Source organism: Stenella coeruleoalba (genome assembly GCF_951394435.1).
Source record: "Stenella coeruleoalba genome assembly, chromosome: 5".
Classification (NCBI taxonomy): domain Eukaryota; kingdom Metazoa; phylum Chordata; class Mammalia; order Artiodactyla; family Delphinidae; genus Stenella; species Stenella coeruleoalba.
The window spans coordinates 21524660-21546063 of record NC_137150.1 but is presented as its reverse complement, the minus strand read 5'-3'; the positions used below and the strand labels follow the sequence as shown (position 1 = coordinate 21546063).

General features: G+C 36.3%; 1 protein-coding gene across 2 annotated transcripts in view; it reads right to left on the bottom strand.

Annotated features, from left to right (window-relative positions):
• Positions 1 to 2116: 2116 nt before the first annotated feature.
• LOC307186797 (phospholipid scramblase 2) overlaps positions 2117 to 21404 on the bottom strand; it is a 30923-nt gene continuing 11635 nt past the window's right edge. Inside the window, exons 4-9 of one of the 2 annotated variants that reach the window (XM_079922341.1) lie at positions 18915 to 19117; positions 16894 to 16936; positions 13945 to 14165; positions 12259 to 12420; positions 5450 to 5611; positions 2117 to 3105 (exon numbers count right to left, since the gene is read on the bottom strand). In XM_079922341.1, coding sequence (XP_079778467.1) covers positions 3073 to 3105; positions 5450 to 5611; positions 12259 to 12420; positions 13945 to 14165; positions 16894 to 16936; positions 18915 to 19117 — 824 coding nt within the window. In that variant the 3' untranslated portion in view covers positions 2117 to 3072. The remainder of the gene's footprint in view (positions 3106 to 5449; positions 5612 to 12258; positions 12421 to 13944; positions 14166 to 16893; positions 16937 to 18914; positions 19118 to 21404) is intronic. The other variant, XM_079922342.1, reaches the window with a different exon arrangement.

The window sequence follows — 21404 nt, the reverse complement described above, 5'->3', positions numbered from 1 at the left end:
TAGACACAACTGAAGAAAGAATCTCTGCGGAGGATGTCTCAATAGAAACCTCCAAAACTGAAAAGCAAATAGAACAAAAACTGAAAAAAAACAGAACAGAATATTCAGGGACTATGGGACAAATACAAACATGCAACATAAATGTAATGTGAATACCAGAAGGAAGAGAAAGAGAGGAACAAACAGAAGAAATGTTTGAAACAATAATGACTGAGAATTTCCTCATATTGTCAGGCACCTACCCACAGGTTCAGAAAGCTTAGCAAACATGAGGCAGGAAAAAAGTGAAAAACCCTACACTAGCATATTATTTTCAAGCTACATAAAATCAAAGATAAAAAAAAATTGTGAAAGGAGACAGAGGAAAAAGCACCATACCTATAGAAGAACAAAGGTAATACCCGACTTCTGTTTGGAAACCACGCAAGCAAGAGGAGAGTGGAGTGAAATATTTAGAGTGAGAGAAAAAAAGCAACCACCCACCCAGAATTCTGTATATGGTGAAATTATTCTTCAAAAGCAACAAAGAAATGGGTCATTTTCATTAATTTTGTCTGGTATGTGATAAATCCATTCACCTAGCGATGACAACCTGTTTGGAAATATTCTCTTGACCTCATCTAATTTCTGCTTGTGGAATTTCTGTTGTGCATAACATGAAGTGAATGTATCTGTTCCTCAGGAATCACCTTTTCCTCTCTATACTTTGTGTTTATCTGACTTCTGGGAGAATTTTTAAAAATCTCTTTTATCTTATTGTGTTATTTTTCTACCTAAATCAATCTACTATACCAGTGCCACCATCATACTTTAAAGTGTGGTTATCATACTTTTCGACTTTATTAAAATTTTGCATCATCAGAATGTTCCTTTTTTTTTTTTTTTTTTCGCGGGCCTCTCACCGTTGTGGCCTCTCCTGTTGTGGAGCACAGGCTCCGGACGTGCAGGCTCAGCGGCCATGGCTCACAGGCCCAGCCGCTCCGCGGCATGTGGGATCTTCCCGGACCGGGGCACGAACCCGTGTCCCCTGCATCAGCAGGCGGACTCTCAACCACTGCGCCACCAGGGAAGCCCAGAATGTTCCTTTTTCTCTACTGCCTGTTCCAGAAATAAATATGCAACATTTCCTCAAATCTCATTGAGATTACAAATGAAGATATTTGTTTCAAGTCCTGATATTTTTCTCACTTAAATTTCTAATTTTCCATGTATGATGAGTCTTTTCTTTGTAAATATTTAATGAGAGCACATTTTTCTAGTATTTGAACTTAAATAGATTCTGCTGATAGTGTGTGGGTTTCTGCTCAGACCTTCTTTGCATAGTTGAAGAAGGAAGGAGCTGTTCAGATAAGTTGCAGTTTTACTTTGCTTAACCAGAGATCTTGAGTCCTATGCAAAGAAGGAGTAGGAGTAGGGGAGATTGGGAGGACGAGGGGGAAGTGAAAGCAAGATGTAGCTGTCACAGGGATAATGTCAGTCTCTTAGCCTCATTTTGGGTTGGTTGTGGTACCTGACAGCGGGCTTGGAAAACCCTCCCTTCTCTAACTGGCATAGCTAATGCCACTAGGTCCAGCTGTGCAAGTACCTCGCCTTACCTGGCATGCTGTCTGTACCCACTATAAACTGAATGTGAATGCCTCGGTTACACGTCATCATAGGAATCTGGCATCTGGTGCATTATTTAGGCTAATGAAAGGCGGTCTGGACATCACCTTTTCTGCAGCTTCCTGCCATCCCAGTGTTCTCAACATTAGGAGCTGATGGTGTTGGAGTTCTGCTGAGGATGAAAGGGAATCTCTCCCCTAAGTTCTTATTTCCTAAACACACTTTTCCTTTCCATGAGGTAAAGTGTGGGTTGGACATCTCCTCTCACTTGATTCAGTTTTCCCTACAAAACAGGGTATAAAAATTCCTTTAACTTTCTGACAGGAAGAAAACTTAAGTTTCCAGCACAGGTATATATTTTGCTAAAGATTATCCTATGCTTTTGCTCTTTTAAAGGAGATTCGAAAGGGAAGGGGAGGTAAATGTGTAAAGTTCAGAATATCATGTGAGTTGACTGTTCACAGTTTGTTTAAAAACAAAAATCAAATATGCAAAGAAATATATCAGCAATTTTTTATTTTAGTTATTTGATTGTTGGTAAAAATAATCTAATAGACCATTGTAGACATTTATACTCAGAATATATATGTTCTATTTAATTAACACCTGAGTGATCTGAAAACTATTATGTTCCATGAATGACAGAATACAGAACAGGAGCTAACCATTCCATATATAAATAATTACTTCAAAAATTATAACAATATCCCAGTATTAGAGTGAGTGAGTCTTTAAATGTGTCTTTCTTGGGGACAGAATCATTCTTTTTTCAGGAAAAATCATTATCAAAAATTGGTAATTTATAGTCTTGTCAAAATGAAAATGTTATTTATAGTTGCAGATTAGCTTATAGGAGAAGTTAAATGTAGTGTGATTTTCTGATCAAAAAAATGATTTTACTTTCCCTTGACATATGAATATTGAGTATTATTTGAATGTAATTTAAAAAAAACACTGAAATTATGTTCATTTTGAATTCTTTTGAATATACGGTATTTGCAAAATAACAGTTGTTACATATGAAATAAATTGTAACTAGATTTAATAAAATAATGTGTAAGTTTATATTAAAATTACTTTAAAAAGTCTTTAATTAATTTTGCGATACAAATTGAAAATAAAGCAGAGACTGTAGTTCAAAGTAATTAATCATAGGAAGTTATGTTTAAATGTAAAAATTTCTATATCCTTTCTCCAAAATACACAATGAAACAGAAAATGTATAAAAGAAAATGTATAAAAACATTTATAAGTAAGTGATATTAAAAATAAACTCTTTAATTTGAAAAGTAAAATCATATATCTGGAGCTTCAGGCATCACAGTGTAATTCACATATGCTATAATAAGTCATTTACATAAAGAGGAAAATCCACCAGTTCTTCTTTTACATAGTCCCAATCGATATAGGGACTTCAGATTTTCTGAGGAGATGTCAATGAATGCATTACCACACTCCTGCTCTCTGTTAATTTTTAGTCATTTCAAAAAACATGAAGTCCTAGATAAAAACAAAATACGGAAATGGGTTTTCAGCAACAAAACAGAGATCAGCTCTCAGATGCATAAATGCTAAGGGATCTGATGAAACACAATAACGTATTTGCTAAACAAGAAAAATCAACTAATAGGTAGATCTGGGAAAGGTTGATAGCTTCAGCTTTCCATTTTAATGGCAATTAAATCCTGTAATTCTATTCACTTATTGATACCTGTATGAACTTAATTAATCCTCTGGTAATTTCTCTAAATTCCACTTTTTTCATGCCTCTTAGAATGTTCCTCTTTCAATCTTTGTTCCTCAACTTTTTGTACTCCTTCTCTAGTAATATAACTTGTGTTGTGACTGGAGTTCCATGTACAATTTTTAGATTGTTTCTGGAGAATGACAGCCATCTTAGAGTTAGAATAACATCCTAGAATTTTTTGGCCCAGTTTTATGATTTCTCTTCCAAACTTGTTGTCCACTGTGTTCCTCAGCTTGTCTTACTCCATCAATTTCTAACCAGACCCTCTCCCCTACAACTTCTGTCAGGTCCTGTGGATTGTACCTCTCTCACATCTATCATTTTCCTTTTTCTCTTTACAAAGAAATAATTGAATCTTTATCACCATTCACTTGCAATTGCACTATTACAATTTTACCTCTCTTCAATCCATTTGGTACACAGTCACCAGGACTTATCTTTCTAAAATTTGGGTTTATAACTCTTTTATTTATGCATAGCTTAAAATTAACCAGTTAACTAAACAATTTTCAGTATCTTCCCAAGGTCTATAAGATTGGGAAGACTGCCCAATCTACCCCATATTCACTTCCTAATAACCGCACCACCACCACCCCAATCCCATTTCTCACCTATCCAAACACCCCAGACTACTCTCTCCACCCTGTACACACTGTATCTTTGGTTATGGTGTGTAAACCTTTGCTTAAACAGTTCCCCAAGTTAAGGTTAAAATTTTCTTCTCATGTGAAATAAACACTTACTGAAAACATAGTTTTTAGATAGAACTGTGGTTATATTTAAAAGTTTATATAAAAAATACTAAGCCTGTCCCAAAGTAGATAGAATAGTATAAATAAAGTCCCAATGACCACTCACCCAGCTTGGTTCACCAGTTACTCCATCCGCTGTGTCCCTTTTCCCTCACCCCCATTATTTAAAAGCAAATCTGTGATACCATATCATTTTATACCGAAATACTTCAGTATGTGCCCTTAAAGAAAATGGACTGTTTTTGTATAACCACAATAACATCATATTTTTTTAAAAAACCTTAATAATTCATTAATATCATCAAATTGCCAATGTTCACATTTCCCTGAGTGTCTTGTAAATGTCTTTTTATATTGGTTTGTTTAAATCAGTTTCCAAACATGGTCTACAAACTACATTAAGCTGATGTTTCTTTCTTTTTATTTTATTTTTATTTTATTTTCCTGATATGTATCTGTTGACGTAACTGGATCCTTTTTCTGTATGTTCTTTTACTTTTTATTTTTTTTCTGATTGCATCCATATGCCAATATTTAAGGTATTAATCTAGTGACTCCAAACCTTGCTTGCTTTGGAATCATATGATAGCTCGAACAGCTTGAAGGCTTGGATCCACCTCAGGATTTGGTTTACTAGATCTGGGTACATAGTCTTGACACAGGGAGTGTGAAAGCTACCCAGGTGTTTCTACTGTGCAGCTAAGGTTGAAAACCACTGCTCTGTCCCAGGAGCCCTTGACATCGGCTGTATATGGAATCATCTGAGGAGCTACACAAACTTTTAATTCTGAGCTTCTGATTTAGTTAAACTGGAATATGGCCTACTACTAAAAGCTCCCTAGGTAATTTAATGTGAAGACAAGTTCAAAGTCATTGCTGTATCTCATATATTTCCTCTTAATTGGTAGTTCTGTCTAAGGCTTGATTGAATGTAGATTCTTACTACAATTTGTATTTCTGTATTAGATGGTTTAATTTAATAATGAATCAGGCAGAAATCTCTTTGTTTCACTGAGACTTATTCCATTTAAACACACTGGAAGATTCAGACTCTTTTCCAAATCACCAATTTTTTTTTTTTTTTTTACTAAAACCAGAGCCTCTCCTTAATATATAAGATCCTCTTGTTACAATGTGAAACTGCATAGACCCTCCAGAGAGAAGCTAGTCATTTGTGAACCCAGAGTAGCAGAAGAAAATGGAATTTCAGAGCTAAAATTAAATAGGACCACTTTCAATAAAACCTACAAATTTAAGGTCATTTAAAAATGTAAAATTTACCAAATTATTTCAGAATGATCCTAGAGAAACCATCTATACCCCAGATTAGCAAGAATAAACTTACAATGAGGAAACATGCGCCGAGCACCACAGCTTTCATTTTCACATCAAGGTCTAAAGGGAACTGGATGCCAAAGTTATCGACATCTGTAAATAACTCTCTCACAAGGCCAGTCCACTGCTTGGAAATCTTGCCAACCGCATATTTATCGTCAAGAGATTTAATCTAATTTTAAAAAAAGACAAAGAATTCTAGAAAACTAATAATAAAGCTGCTTTCCAAGTAGGAGTAAAATAAAACAAATATTATATTAAAATTATACGCCATTCATAACTATGAACATTATATCACTCATTACATGCATGTAGATTCCTATATCCATTTATAGATTCATTTAAGAAAACTGTTTCTTTGGTACAGAGAATATGAAAGTAGTTTAGCTGAAATATTTAACATTTTCTATTCTCCATTAAGACATACAGTAATAAGTTAGTTGAATTGAGCCAAAATAAAATTTAAGCAGGAAATATTTCTTTGATGAAATTTCTAGAAGCCATCAGGAAGGTAGTAAGTGAAACTCCTATCTGACTTCTGCTTTAACACAAGCACAGAGAGTTGATATAGGCAGAGTTTTAAAGGTGATGGGAGGCCCCATTATCACCCACTGTCAGTAGGAAAACATGAAATGCCAAGAGCCTGGTAAAGAGGACTGGCAGTTTTGAGTGAAGGTTAAGTAACCAATAGTAACTTGATGAGATGCCTCAGGTCAAAGGTTGGGGTACGACTCGACAACAGGAGGAGGATGAACAACAAAAGAGGAAATGTGTATGGAACAAAAAAAGCTCCAAAGTAAAGTTCTTCTAATTTTTCAGTTCTGCCTGAGGAAAGCTCAGGGCCATGATAAAGAGTTGAACAGCTTATAGCCAGAGAAATGCACCCCACCAAGTGGGCATGTGGAGGCTGAATGTAGTCCACACTTGTCAGGGTATATATAGGCAGAGTTGTGTCAAACCAGTAAGAGAAGCGTCCTTTTCAAATATGCACAAGGTACCACACGTGCTGGCAACAACCTTTGAAGACCTAGCTTAGGTTGGGACAGCTACATAAATGTGGGCAAATTAGAAACAGTTGACTCATTTTATTTGGATGTGGGTGGTTAAGTTCTTTAAAAACTTGAAACCTCTAATATGAAAAAAACTGTGATAGCATGGATTACTGTTCATCAAATAGTCATTTCAGTCCCCTCCCTCTGTAAGCCCAGTATACTTTCCTGCACATTGAAATTAGGCTTGGCCTTGTGCCTTGTTTGACCAGTGGAGTGTTAGTGGATGTGACACCAGCAGAGACCTTAAACATGGCTGAGTGGTTTTGCCTTGGTCTTGCTCTCCAGTGATCAGCCACTAGAAAGCATGATCCAGGCAGCTGCTGTTGCTGAAGCTCCAGGATGAACATACCTGGAGCAGACCTGAGACCAACTGGAAGCCTAAATCAGAGCCATCTGTCTGAGCCTAGGTATATCATTTGACCTTCAGACCCATAAGCATGTTTTCTTAAGCCACTGAGCTTTAGGGATTATTTGTTACGCTCTTGTGGCAAAACAAACTAATACAAATTCCCTATTGCACACCTTCATGTTTTGTCTGCTCATAGCTGTCATGTAAGGATTTGAAGCTAGTAATAACACCTTACATTTTATTTTTTAATTCAATTATTTTTAATTTTTGAAAAATAATTTTTAACAAAATATACAAAAGATAATCAGCCATCATAATCCTACTACTACACTTACCAGATATTAACACTTCCCCATTTTGATTACTATAGCAAGAAATTTAAAAATTCACCAAAAATTTATGTAAGAGGTAGACATATAATGTTTTAAAGGAAAGGAACAGAAAAGTGAATAAGGATCTATACCTGAAAAGTCAACAGGACTAGATAATTTTTAGCTAAATTCTAGAAAATATTTTAAAAACAGAAAATCTACATAATAAAATGATTGCAACTTCTGGAAGTAATAAACTGGTATTATATTACTATTAAATTTATAAACCTATAAATTTAATACAAATAATTGATAAAGGTATTCTAAAAAGAAATCTATAGGTTCATCTCACAACATAAATATAAATACAAAAATCCAAATAGTACATTAGCACATAGAGCCCAGTATAAAAAATACTATAATAAAGTACAAAATACTAAAAAAAGAAATCATATAATTCAAAAATATGAGTGTATCCATAGGTCCTGAAAAGGTATTTTATTTACTTACTAATTAAGCATTTATATAACATTTAGTATATGCTAGGCATATAAATGCTTTACAAGTCTTAGGTAATTTTTTCCTCATAATTTCTCTATAGGATATATAGTATTATTACACACAATTTTCATATGAATAAACCAAAGCAAAGAGAGGTGAGTCACTTGTCCAAGTTCACACAAATAAGAAGTCATGGAAATGGATTTCAAACCCAAGTGTTCTTCTCCAGAGTCTATATTCATGACTGTTATGATGCTCTGCTGTTTAGAAAGTTAAGTATCAATTCTTAATAAAAATCTAGGTCAGGGTCAGCAGGCAAAGGTCAATGAGCCAAATTTAGTCTGCACCCTGTTTTTGTAAGTTTTATTTGGACACAGTTACACCCAATATTTGTGTATTGTGTATGACTACTTTCATGCTAAAATGGCAGACCTGAGTAGTTGTAACAATGACCATATGGCCCAAAACTCTAAAATGTTTTCTATCTCTTCCTTTACCAAAAAAAAAAAAAAAAAGTATGTTGATTCTTGCTCTAGGTAAAACAGGAATAGAAAAATACTATGAAAAATAGCCAGTATCTTTCTAATATGAAACATTTGCTGCTATTTCAATTGAAATCATCAACTTAGTAGGTATACACAAAATTGGCAAATATTATTCAGTTTTGCTGTAAGAAGTAGGCTGGAAAAGAAAATAAGTTAATTGGCAAATTAGAAGAGCTTCCATTTGCTATATGATTTTATACCTAGATAAACCAAGTAAGTATAGCAAAAATGCCTTCCAAATTAAATACTAGAATATAGTCACAAGGCTGAATAAGAGGTAAACAAAAATAAATAGCTTTTCTCAATATTAACAATAAGTACCTACAAATAGAAATATTCCTGATTAGTAGTGATAATGCCTATAAATTACTTACAAAAATTTAAAAGAAGAGATAGAAGTTCTATATGGTCTTATGAAGAGTACAAAATTAGATATAAATGAATTAAAATATATTACACTTTTGGGATGAGACACGTTTAGCATCATAAATATATTAATTTTAAAAAAATCATAGACAATACAATACTAATTGGATTCTAACTTCTGAAAAATTTAATGAAATGATCTTAAGGTTCACATGAAAGGAAACATCTGACAATAGCAAGAAAATATGATAAAACAGAATGATTACTGACTGTGTGGCTATGACTAAATATAGGATACATCACTGTTACCATAATTGAATTATAAGGCACTACTGTAAGAAAAGTGGTAACAATGCAATAGAAGAATGAATCTAGAAATTGCTTGTGGAAATTTAATGTATGTCATTTCAGCTTAGCAAGAAATGAATAGTTTACTTAATAAATTGTGATGACACAGTTGTCCAGCCAACTGAGATATATTTATAAAACAAAGTACAAAAGGGGTAGATTTGTGGAAAATATTTGCAGATCAGAGGACAGAAATACAGATGCAGGGTCAATGTCTTCAACACACAAACTATATTTATGAATTGACAAGAAAAAAATAAACAACCCAATAGAAAATACAGGCAACCAATATTAAAAGATAATTCAAAGAGCAAATACAAGTAGCTAGTAAACTTAGAGAAATGTTCATAATCCCTAATGGTCAGAGAATTACGTATTAGAAATAATCTTCCCCACTCCCATTTGATGATTTTAGATTTCCTATTTTAGTTTGCAGTTTGCAGTTTATCTAAGCTGTATCTGGGTGTTATTTCTTTTTCTTACCAGAACTCCTTGCAATTTCTGAATCTGAGAACCAATGGCATCAAGTCTGCAAGATTCTTAGCTATGTATCTCTTTGAATATTGTATCAAAACATTTCTGTCTCCTCTTTTTTTGTAACTCATCTTTGGCATATGCAGTAGTTTATTCTAGCTTCCATGTCCCTTCAAGTTTATATCTTTTGCCCACCAACCTCCTCTTTATATTCCTAATATGGGTGATCCAGTTCACTAACTCTCTCTTCACCTGTGTCTAATCTGTAGCTCATCCTTTCAAATGAGGTTTTATCAATGACTGTTCCTCATTTCTGGAGGTTCTATTTGGCTTGTTTTTATATCCTCCTGGCCTTTATTATTTGTTTCATCCTCCCCTTATGACCCTTTTGTTTCTTTGTTAGGCTCTTTAATGTCTATTTAGGTATTTCTTGTATGACTGATAACAGACTGTTCTATTATATGCGGTTTGGTTTTGGTAGATTAGTTCCTAGAACAGTATGTTAATTTTTGAATCTGCTCATGTGGAGATAGGTTTGTTCTGTAGGGATAGAGGGTGACCTTGGTGATCAATCTCCATCTAGTATGTTTTTGCATTCAATTCTCCCATGTGTATCACCACTCAAGATCAGTTTCTATGTCTTAAGATTCATGAATCATACTGGTGTTATAAATTTTTGTTTTGTTTTGGTTTGGTTTTTGGTTTTTTTTGGCGGTACGTGGGCCTCTCACTGCTGTGGCCTCTCCTGCTGCGGAGCACAGGCTCTGGACGCGCAGGCCCAGCGGCCATGGCTTACGGGCCCAGCCGCTCTGCGGCACGCGGGATCCTCCCGGACCGGGGCACGAACCTGTGTCCCCTGCATCGGCAGGCAGACTCTCAACCACTGCACCACCAGGGAAGCCCCATACTGGTGTTATAAATTCAGACCTCAAAATCATAGGGGGGGCTAGATTGGGATATCAGTTTCATGTAGGCATATTTTTTTCCTACTCCTAATAGCCCTGGAATAAGACAGATTCCCTCATTATCTCTAAGGGTTACAAAGTCTACTTGTCCTTCTTCTACTCACCCGTGGGATAATCTCATGGCTTCAACTGCCATGCCAGTTGCCATGCCAGTATGCCAAAAACTCTAAAATTTTCCCTTACACACCTAAAACCAACATGACTCAAAAACAAATCATTAGCTTCCCACAAATTAACTGTTTCTCCTTCAGGATTCTTACCCTGGTCAATGGCATCATCATTTAGCTTCTTAAACATTCAGCTTCTTAAACATCAGACATCAGACATCAGACCAATAAGACTTTAGAATCATGTCTAAATTTTCTTTCTTCCTCCACTGACATCAAATCTATGAATCAGTACCACTGGGTACACTTATAAATGTCTCTGAATTATTTTTTTCCTTTAGAATGACTCTTTTCCATGTTCCATAGTGGTCCCTCATACTGATAATTCCTGCTTTCAAAATTTCTATTATCTAGTATATAGAAAGTGATTCAAGGTACTATTTTCTCAATTCCCTCAAAGATGTTATCTAGTTAGCACCATTCTAGATGCACAGGAGAGAAGTTAATTCATTGCCTATAATAGATGCTTTAAGGTATCCACTGAGAAGGTTGCTGAATGATTTCCAACTTTCTTATCATTAAATATAAGAGCTTCACGCTCCAGTGTGGCTTACTTCACCAGTATTTTTACTTATTTTACATAGATAAAATATATGTCAGCAAAACTTCCATTAATATTCCCTGAAACAACAATTACCTTTCAGTCTTCTGAATCTTTTATGGGAATGATAACCCCTACATAGAGAACTGTTATTATACACAAACCTATAAAATCTTTAGACATACATAGTTTATATCCCCCCCCCACACTATGCCTTCTTTGTAAGAGTCTTTATAAAGTCTCTAATTACATCATATGTACTTTTCTTAGAATTGCCTGTCTGCCTCATTAGACACTGAAGTCAATGAGAGGAGTGATCCATCTTTATATAACAGAGGAATTAAAAATCATATGACTAGCAAAGACAGGCAGATAATATAAAAGAATGAAGCTGGATAGTGGAAAACCTTGTCAAGTCAGGGGCAGTGGCAGAGTTCCCACTTATTTATCATAAGGGGGCAGTCCTGCTCAGTTTTAGATTTTTGTCCCTTCTGTGGAAATTGTCCAGTTTACCAGATTTTATGCTTATACAAGAGAATCGTGGTATCAAGATTAAGTTTTATAATCTCTCAACTTATTTGCAACTAAATAATTTGGGCCATAAGTCTGGGCCCCATTTGTTGAAAAACTGCTGTGATGCAATTCCTCCAGGTAGTAAATACACAGATATATTGTGATTTCTAATGAATGAATTTAATACAAAGATAAAGGAGAGATCATAGAGAAGCATGATTGGGTAGTACATCATATATTTGTTAAAATTCTCTTTGCATAACTGGGCTTTTTGTAGGAACTCAAAGATGTCGGAGATTTTTGAAGAGGGCCTAGAGCACTGGCAGCCTGTGTTTCATGCTAAGGAAGAACCATATGCTTTGGCAATCAGACTTTGATGACAAGGTTAATGTTCCACTTAAAATGGATAACGTACAGTACCTCTACACAAAAACCACCAATGTTAGATGCTTTGTTTATATTTATTTGACTACAAATCTCTGTTTCTCTTTTTTCCATTTAACACAATCAACACTGATGCTTAATCAGAGCAATAACCATCTCTCTGACCAAAGATAAATATGAAGGACACTGAGACCCTCTTGAGATATCAGGACATATTCATTTACTATATTCGTAACATCCTCCCAGCTTATGTTATTCTTATACTAGGAAAGCAAAACCCATAAATGTTATCACACCTCTTACCTCAAAATCAACATCTGAACAACAGCTGCAGACAATACATGGACCAGTAAGTCTTAGCACATCCTCTCTCCTCTCATTTTGAAGTGTAAACTTTGGCAGGCATGGGTGCCAGGTCTGAGTAACATAACCTACTGGTACACCAGGAGGAGCCTGGATTTCTATCTACAAAAGCAAAAGAATATATAAACTGTAATCATAACAATGTCTAATAAGAACTCTCATTTACTGAATACTTTCTAAGTGTCAGACACTGTTCTAAGCACCACTTAACTCACTCCACATCCTTACCACGTTGGTACTATTATCCCTGTTTATACAGGAAGTAACTGAGGAACAGAGAGGTTAATTAACTTGTATCAGATTCCCCAGCTGCAAAGTGGAAGAGATGAGACACAGACCCGGGGAGGCTGCATGCACTGTCTCCATTCTGAAGCACTGTTCTACTGGTCTTGTATATTTTAAAATTTCCATACTTATAAAAAATGTCTAAATTATTAATAGCTATTTCCTCAAATTCCTTTAAAAACAGTGGCTTAAGTGTATGGACAGAGCCCTGATCACTGGGGCAGTTTTCAAATATAAGTGGCAATAGTGCTAGCATGGAAAGAAAATGGGGCCTGGATTCTTGGCTCTGAACATTAGCTGGGTTACCTTGACAGCATCTCAACATGTTTATCTGTAACTGAGGACTTCCTAGATCTCTTTATTAAAACCAATTGTATAATGTATGCTAAGGTGCTCTATAAATTATAGAGCATATTCCATCACACTCAGTTTTCCCTCAGCTATTCCAATGAATATTATTACATCTAAACTAACTGACATGGAAAACAAAATAATTCAGTATGAACAACTTCAGTTATCCTTTCAAAATAAGAGCAGTATTAGACATCAAATCTCTATGTGCTTGTATCTTTGTGTGCCCTGCTCTCACAGCTACCAGTAAGGATGACTGAGTGACCCAGGCAGCTCTGGTCTCAGGCCAGTGGAGATACAGGCAAAGGCCAACTTCCTATAAACACTCAGTGCCCTGGCGTCTCCCCTGAGATCCATGTTCTTTATCAGAGGGCTGTCAAGTACTATGAAAGAGACACCTGGTCCTTATGGAGCTGAAGGTGTTCACAATTTGCATACCCCTATTACAGGGACTCAAATATATTACTTGTTTTTTTCAAATGGAGAACTGAAAAACACAGGAGTTGAGATTTCTCAGAGGGGGCCTCTTCTAGGTTTGCTCCTTGTAGGTTGGCTAAAATAATGAGATGAACTGAACATATGTGTTCTTTCCCTCACTCTTCTGTCCACTTGCCTCTGGGATGGCATTCGAGGATATTCTCTATTGGGCCCTCCTCTGGCTTTGGCCAGGCCCTCATGGTCATTTCAGGTGAGGGACTTGACCAAGGTGACCTACGTTCTCAGCTCTCCCTGAAGATCAAGAAGTCTGGTCTCTGAGATCCCTGATCTCACCCCCGGGGGGCACACTGCTCAGGGACATGGGGCTAACTGCTCACTCTTTTCCACCTGCCTTCCTTCCTACCATTTACCCTCAAGCATAAACCAATAGCTGGTGGACCACTTTTCCTTTAAATCTCATTTGATTATATAAATTCACCAATAAGGTGAAAATTCTTGCAGAACTACTTTGCAAAGTATTTGTAAAAATTACCCTGGTAATTGCTCACTGACCTCCTGCAGGCAGCAGGGAAAACAACAGCTGGTACACCTTAGTGGTCTGTCCAGAGTTATGACTTCTCGGCCCATATTATCAAGAATCCTCATCGTAAAAGGCCTAGAAGGCCCACAGCAATTTCGGGTACAGCAATCAGTATCCTCTGCTGCAAAGTAAATTCTCTGTCCAAGGCTGTTCTTAATTTCATACTTGTTACAAGTTTCAAAACCTGTTAAGACTAAAAACATAAAAGAGGGATTCACTATGACTATTGTGTTAAAAGAATAATCAGTCTATCCTAAGATACTACAATATCTAGTTATACCATTTTAAGATGATACTTCATATAATACAGGAGGAAGAAAAGGAAAGATGTTTAGAGATGATCTAAACAGAGAAAAAAAGGCAAAGGGAATGGATGAGAGGGTATTAAGTACAAAGAAATTAGGAATTCCTGTATGAGACATGAAAGAGAAAAAAACTCGTATCTTCCTAATTCCATAGATCCATGTCAGAAAGGGAGATTTTGCTGTGAGGGACGGTGCAGTGCTGCCGATGGCGACAGTCCTTTTAAGTGAATGCAGAAAATGTCTACTTGTTCATGTATTCAGCTATGGAGGGGAATATAGGAAGATTGCTATGTTTATGCACCGTATAGTATTATATTAAGTAAATTGGCTTGAGATTTAGTTTTATAAACCACAGTCATGGCTTCTCTTTCTGCACTGTGTGAGGAAGGTGTGAGAGGGCTTTCTCTCAATGCACACATGTGAAGAGGGAGAGAGTGAAAATGCAAGGTGAGGTAGAACGTCACCCTCAGCCCAGGGCACCCTTGTTTAGCTCAGCAGTGGTTGTTCAGAAGTGGCAAATGGGTATTAGACAGGAGAAAGGCGCTTGGCAACCAAGGCTGCAAGTCGGAGGATTCCAGGCCACTGGCATCCTAAGTGAACTCTGTACCTTAGCAGGGGCTAATCTCTTCACAGGGGAAACAGATGGGCTGACATCTGACACCCACGTGGTATCTTACCAAAGGGCTTCCCACATTGAACCACACTTTGGAAACCTCTCCTTGCTTAAAGCCAGGAGGGAGCAATTCATGGTGCCACTTGTCCATAGCCCTGATTAACGTGGGTCATAGGGTATTAGAAGCCACCAACATAATGAGCAATTAAAAGAAACATAGAGACAAAAATCACTCTCTAATATTGGTGTGGATAGACTTTTAGTCAGATAGAGATGTTCTTCACAAATTTTATCACCATGACCTCCCTTAAGTATCTCTGCTCTGACTCAGACAGGCCCTGACCCTGCCTTTAATAGAACCACCCTTTACCTCAATATCGGCCAGTCAAATATTTCATGTGAAAAAATTAAACTGATTCATGAAATGGGATCTACTACCTAACTGTTTCATTAAGTAGCTTAATCTGAAAATTCTTCAGCTTTTTATCTGTGTAATGAGATCAGTGGGCTTACACAATCTAAGCTTCCTTCTAGTTACTTAAAAAATGAAAACAAATAAAACAAGAGAATTCTATGGTTATGTCTTTATTGTCTATTAAGTTTTGAATTGGGAAATGTATAAGTGCCTGTCATAGTCTCAGGTGCTAAAAATGAACTGAGTAATCTTTATTTCTTTATACTGCTCATAATGTTAAAATATAAACTTTCAGTTGGAGACAAAAAGAAAAGAAAATTAGACATCCTTCTTTAAAAAACTGAAGAATTTATAACTACTAAATTTGAAATTTATATTTCATGATTAATACATATATATTTCCAAATATATACATAAAACTTATAAATCTTAAAACTATAAATGGAGTGCTATATAGTGTATAGTGTCTGTTTTTTTGTTTTTTATAATATCAAGAATAAATTCCCTAAAATGAATCATTAAAAAAGTTAAGAATATAAATTATCATATGAAGAGTTCCTTTCCAGAGAAAATGTAATATAAACAAACTAATGAAAATGAGAACATTCTAAATATCTAAGTGTACATTACAAGTAATTTAAGTGTAATAAGCAACAATTATATATTCTAACCAAATATCAACCGTATTTCTACAGTAGCACAGTTCACATAATTTCTATCAATGGAAAAGAACTTTGCAAAGATGTGAAGAAAGAGTTAATAGATATATTCTAAAATCTATTAGAGTTTTCACTGACCTCTTTATACCTATAAGGAGGATACTGTAGTGCATGAATCTACCCAGATTCCCTTTCCCCCGGCAGCAGTCCTGAAACATCTAGTGGCTTCTTAAGTTTACTTTGCACCTGACGAGCACTGGACCTAAGGAAACAGCTGTAGGAGTCAGGCCCTGTTCAAAGGAGCACCAGTGGCATTCTAGGAAGTCAGGCCTCTTGGCCGGCTGGTCAACACCCTCCAGTGCAGTGTCCCTGTGCCCAAGGTGATATCCACAGCCTGTGGAAAAAAGGGTTTTATAGGGTTCCTCTGGACTCCCAAGAGAAACTGTGGGCAGTAATGCAATTTTCCAAAACATTCCCATCCATCCAAATTCAGAGTTCACTTGCTCTGGAAATATATTTACTAAGGGAACTGAACTATTGCATGTGGCTCTGTGACAACTGCAAGGACATCACAAACTGGGGAAAAAACGGTTGAAGGGACAGAGGTTAGGCAAAGTGATAGAATCACTGAAATGATTTCTAGAGAGAAGGGGGAACAACAGTAAGTTTTGACTGGTTTCCTTCTAAGTTAGGGTCTGTATCATGAGGAGAGATGTCCAGCGTAATAGTATTTTACCACTTGGCTCCTAACTCAAGAAATGAGCTGCTGATAATCCTTATCAATTCATTATCACGAAGAGAGACATTTGTAAATAACCAGTTTTAATATCCAGCATCACTGAAGGTGTATATCTGTGGTTGGTGATATGCCTTTATCTGCATAAATGTCCTCTCTTCCTAGAAATATGATAAATACAATGAATACATACCTTCCAGAAGTTCAATTTGCTGATGAATCAATAGTTGATCTATCTAATAAAAAAAATTAAGCTGTAACCATATGTTATTAAGCCAAACAAATTAACATTAGTGTTCTTATATTTTAGAAGAATGTATGTAATCAATTATCAACATTTATCAATATTTAATAATTGTTTATATTACTTCTAGATATAAAATTAAAGTTAATATGTTCCTTCCAGAAGGGCCTAAGAAATATTAAGACCTTTTCATCCATTTAAAGAGCTTTTTTCTACAAATCTAAACATTTTTTCTTCCTTTTGATATCATCATTTGTAGTAGGTGACAACGTCCCCAAATATTTTGTAAGGGCCTAATTTAAAAAAAAAAAATCTGCTTAGGGTATTTCTTAGAGAACTTAGGAGCTACCAAAATTCTTTTTTTTTTTAAACATCTTTATTGGAGTATAATTGCTTTACAATGGTGTGTTAGTTTCTGCTATATAACAAAGTGAAGCAGCCATATGTATACATATATCCCCATATCTGCTCCCTCTTGCGTCTCCCTCCCATCCTCCCTATCCCACCCCTCTAGGTAGACACAAAGCACCGAGACGATTTCCCTGTGCTATGCAGCTGCTTCCCACTAGCTAGCTATTTTACATTTGGTAGTGTGTATATGTCAATGCCACTCTCTCACTTCGTCCCAGCTTAACCTTCCCACTCCCCGTGTCCTCAAGTCCATTCTCTACGTCTGCGTCTTTATCCTGTCCTGCCCCTAGGTTCGTCAGAACCATATATTTTTTTTTTAGATTCCATATATATGTGTTAGCATACGGTATTTGTTTTTCTCTTTCTGACTTACTTCACTCTGTATGACAGACTATAGGTCCATCCACCTCACTACAAATAACTCAATTTTCTTTCTTTTCATGGCTGAGTAATATTCCATTGTATGTATGTGCCACATCTTCTTTATCCATTCATCTGTTGATGGACACTTAGGTTGCTTTCAAATACTGGCTATTGTAAATAGTGCTGCAATGAACATTGTGGTACATGACTCTTTTCGAATTATGGTTTTCTCAGGGTATATGCCCAGTAGTGGGATTGCTGGGTTATATGGTAGTTCTATTTGTAGTTTTTTAAGGAACCTCCATACTGTTCTCCATAGTGGCTGTATCAATTTACATTCCCACCAACAGTGCAAAATTCTTATATTATAGGCTGCCCAAGTGCATTGTAGTAAATTAAATTAGTGCAGACAGTGCAAGAGAGACAATTCATTTACTGAAAACTAACCTACCAGATTTCTAATGGCAGACAAATACTAAATCTCACATTGCTGAGATAAGCTATCATGTAGTACATTAAAATCCAGGAATTTTTTTTTCTTATTGGTAGCATTAATAAAATTGGGTCTTCCAAAGAACAAAAGGAACATAAAAATGTAATTTTCTTAAGTATAATGAAAGGTAGGTCATATTATACACAAATCAATAACTCCTTTCTTGGTACCACTTATGGAAAATCAACACTAAATCGAGTTTGATGGTTCTTTCCAACTCCTAGGAAATTATTCAGTATTGGGATTAAAGGGCAGGATCCAGAACTAAGGTTCCAGAAGTAAAAAGCCATTCCCAATTCCTCTGCATTTTGATGTTAAGCAAATTATGTAACTTCTCTGGACCTCAGTTTCTTCTTCTGTAAAATGGTGATAATTAGAGCACTTGTATATCACAGAATTTTTAAAAAAGAATTTAAATGAGTAAGTACATGAATTATACTTAGGAACAAAGCCTGGAAGCTTAATAAAGGTTTGCTATTAGCTATTATTGCAGATTATATTCAAGATCATAGAAAATACAATTTCCTAAGACATTTTCATTTTGCTTTAAAAGTAAACCTGACCTAGAAGAATTAGAGTAATCTGTAAGCAAAACATGTTGTTTTACCATTTCAGACTTTTGTGAATTAGCCAGTTGTTAATCTCATTAAGTAAACTGGAAGCACAGTTTTGTTTTTAATGAGTCTTTTATGCATTGAATTACCTGAGTCAAATATTCCAATCCGGGTGGACAGTTTAATGGAGGTGATGGTGCTGGCATCCATGGTACCCCTGCAGGTGCGCCTGGCTGACTAGTCACTGGTTGGTATGGGACAGGAAAGCCGACTGGGCCAGCACCTGAATAGCCAGCTGGCGGGACTGGATAGCCAGCCTGGGTGCCAGGATAGCCAGTATATCCTGGAGGTCCTGAAATATGAACATGTGAAATTATTTGTAACTGCAGAGAAAAATGCAAACTTCAACTCTTTTAGGATCACCCAGCTATCTACAAACTACAATTTCTACTTAGAAATCCTGTTTCTATGAAGCTTAAGGTTTGTGTTTTTCTCTCTCAGTGACTTTTCAATGAAATACCTGTGGTTTCAGGTCTACTCCTATTCTGAGGGTTTTAGGCTGTGTTTAGAGTTGCCCCACAGCCTTACCCTTATCATTCAAAACTCAGGTGAAAATATGCTTGAAATCTAATAAAGTGAAAGAAAGTCAACAACGATCTAGAATCAGGTACATAAAAATTCTGGAATGGCTTCCAGGAAAAGAGGGATGGCATTGAGTAGAAAGCCCAGAATAAAGGGTTTGAGTCAGCATTTCTAGGACCAAACCACCCTGTAAAAAATGATAATTCTAGAATTCCAACATGTGACATTTCTTATCTGTATAGAACTGATAGTGGTTTTGTCCCCTCATGGCATATTTGGCAAGGTCTGGAGACCCTTCTGGCTGTCATAATTGAAGGGAAGGGGATACTGGCATCTGGTGGGTAGAAGCCAGGGATGCTGTTAAATATCCTACAAGGACCAGAATGGTGCCTTGAAAAAAGCAAAAGAATTATCCATCCCGAAATACTGTAGTATCTTTGTTGAGAAACCCTAGTATAGTGGTAAGGGTATGTCATTCCTTCCAGTACTGCCCAGATACTCCTCTGGGTTAACAATTTGCCTGAAGTTTTAACCCACGGTGTATCCCATTCCTAAAACCCTCCATGTGAAAAAAAAAAAAAGTTATGATATTAGGTTACAAATGTAAATTTCACAGTTTAGCACCCTAAGCTCTCTGGAAAATACAGTTTGAGAACCAAGGAAGGTAAAACCTTATAGTAGGCAAAATTGTCTCAAGTACTTATTACGCACAGTAGAGGAAGAAATGAGTATATACTCTATTCCACATGAATGTGTGATTACAAATATGAAGCTTCATAACTTTATAACTTAAATGAATAGTCTGCAGAGTAGCTGTTCCATAGGAATGGAGGATGTAGTTGCAAAGAACTGTGTCCCACAATATTTTAACAGTTAAGGCTATGCAAAATTTAACACTTAGAGCAGGAAAATTGTAAATACTTTTAAGTGGAATACTGACGACAAAATACATACACCAATAAAAAGTAAGACTCAGAAGACAGACTAAACCTCATAGCAATGTCTTTTAAGTATAGTTTTATAACTTATTCCCTCTTAAATGAATAAATATTTACAGATGATCTATAATGTGATTGGGTCTAGAATCAGAGGATACAGCTATCAACAAGGCAACCTGCTCTCAGGGAGCTTAGAGGCAACTTCTAGGAGACAGAAAATAAATTTTAAAAAAAGATTTCAGATTGACCTGATGAAGAAAATACATGGGGAAAAGGGCAAGGTATCAACCAATTACTTTAGATAGATAAAATTTATGGTTGACACCTAAAAGTTGAGAAGGGAAAAAGTGTGTGTGAAGATATGGTAAGAAATATTCCAGGAGGCAGGAATACCAAATACAAAATCTCTGACTTTAGGAATAAATCTGACATGTTTGAGAAAGAGAGGGACGTTATAAGGGAGAGGAAGAACAGAAACAGCTGTCAGTAAAGAAATAGGATCAATTCATCTTGAGAGCCCCTTAATAAGGAGTGTGGATTTTATTCCAAGTGTGATTGACAGGCTTTAGGGATTTTAAACAGAAGACTGAGTTCCATGATCTGTGTGGTATCTTGCAAAGTTTTTAGGAGTACCAAGCACTGGGATTTAAAATGGGAAATGCAAATGCAACCCCTGCCCTCATTGCCTAATGGGAGAGAGAATTTTACACTCATCCTTACTCTAGGGATCTACAACACCAGTGTCAGTAAGTGATTAACTAAAATCAGAGACAAGCGCTTTGAAGGGAGGGACCAGGGTTTTATGTGCCAAAGGAAGGCATTTAGATGGGGAGAGACAGAGGGAGGGAGTTGGGACAGCCTCCCTGAGGACCACCCTCAGCTGAGATCTGAGGAATACAAAGGAGTTGAGTAGGTGGGCAGCAGGGAATGAATATTTCAGAAAGAAGCCCTGGGATAGTAACAAACACAGTGCATTTAAAAATCTGCAAAAAGGCCAGTCTACCTGAACAGGACAGACAGTCTTAAGAGACAGATAAGGAGAAGGCAGGGGAGCCCCTTGGGTTTGGTGGACCAAACTAAGCATTTTGGTCTTTATCCTGAAAGCAAAAGGAAGCCAAT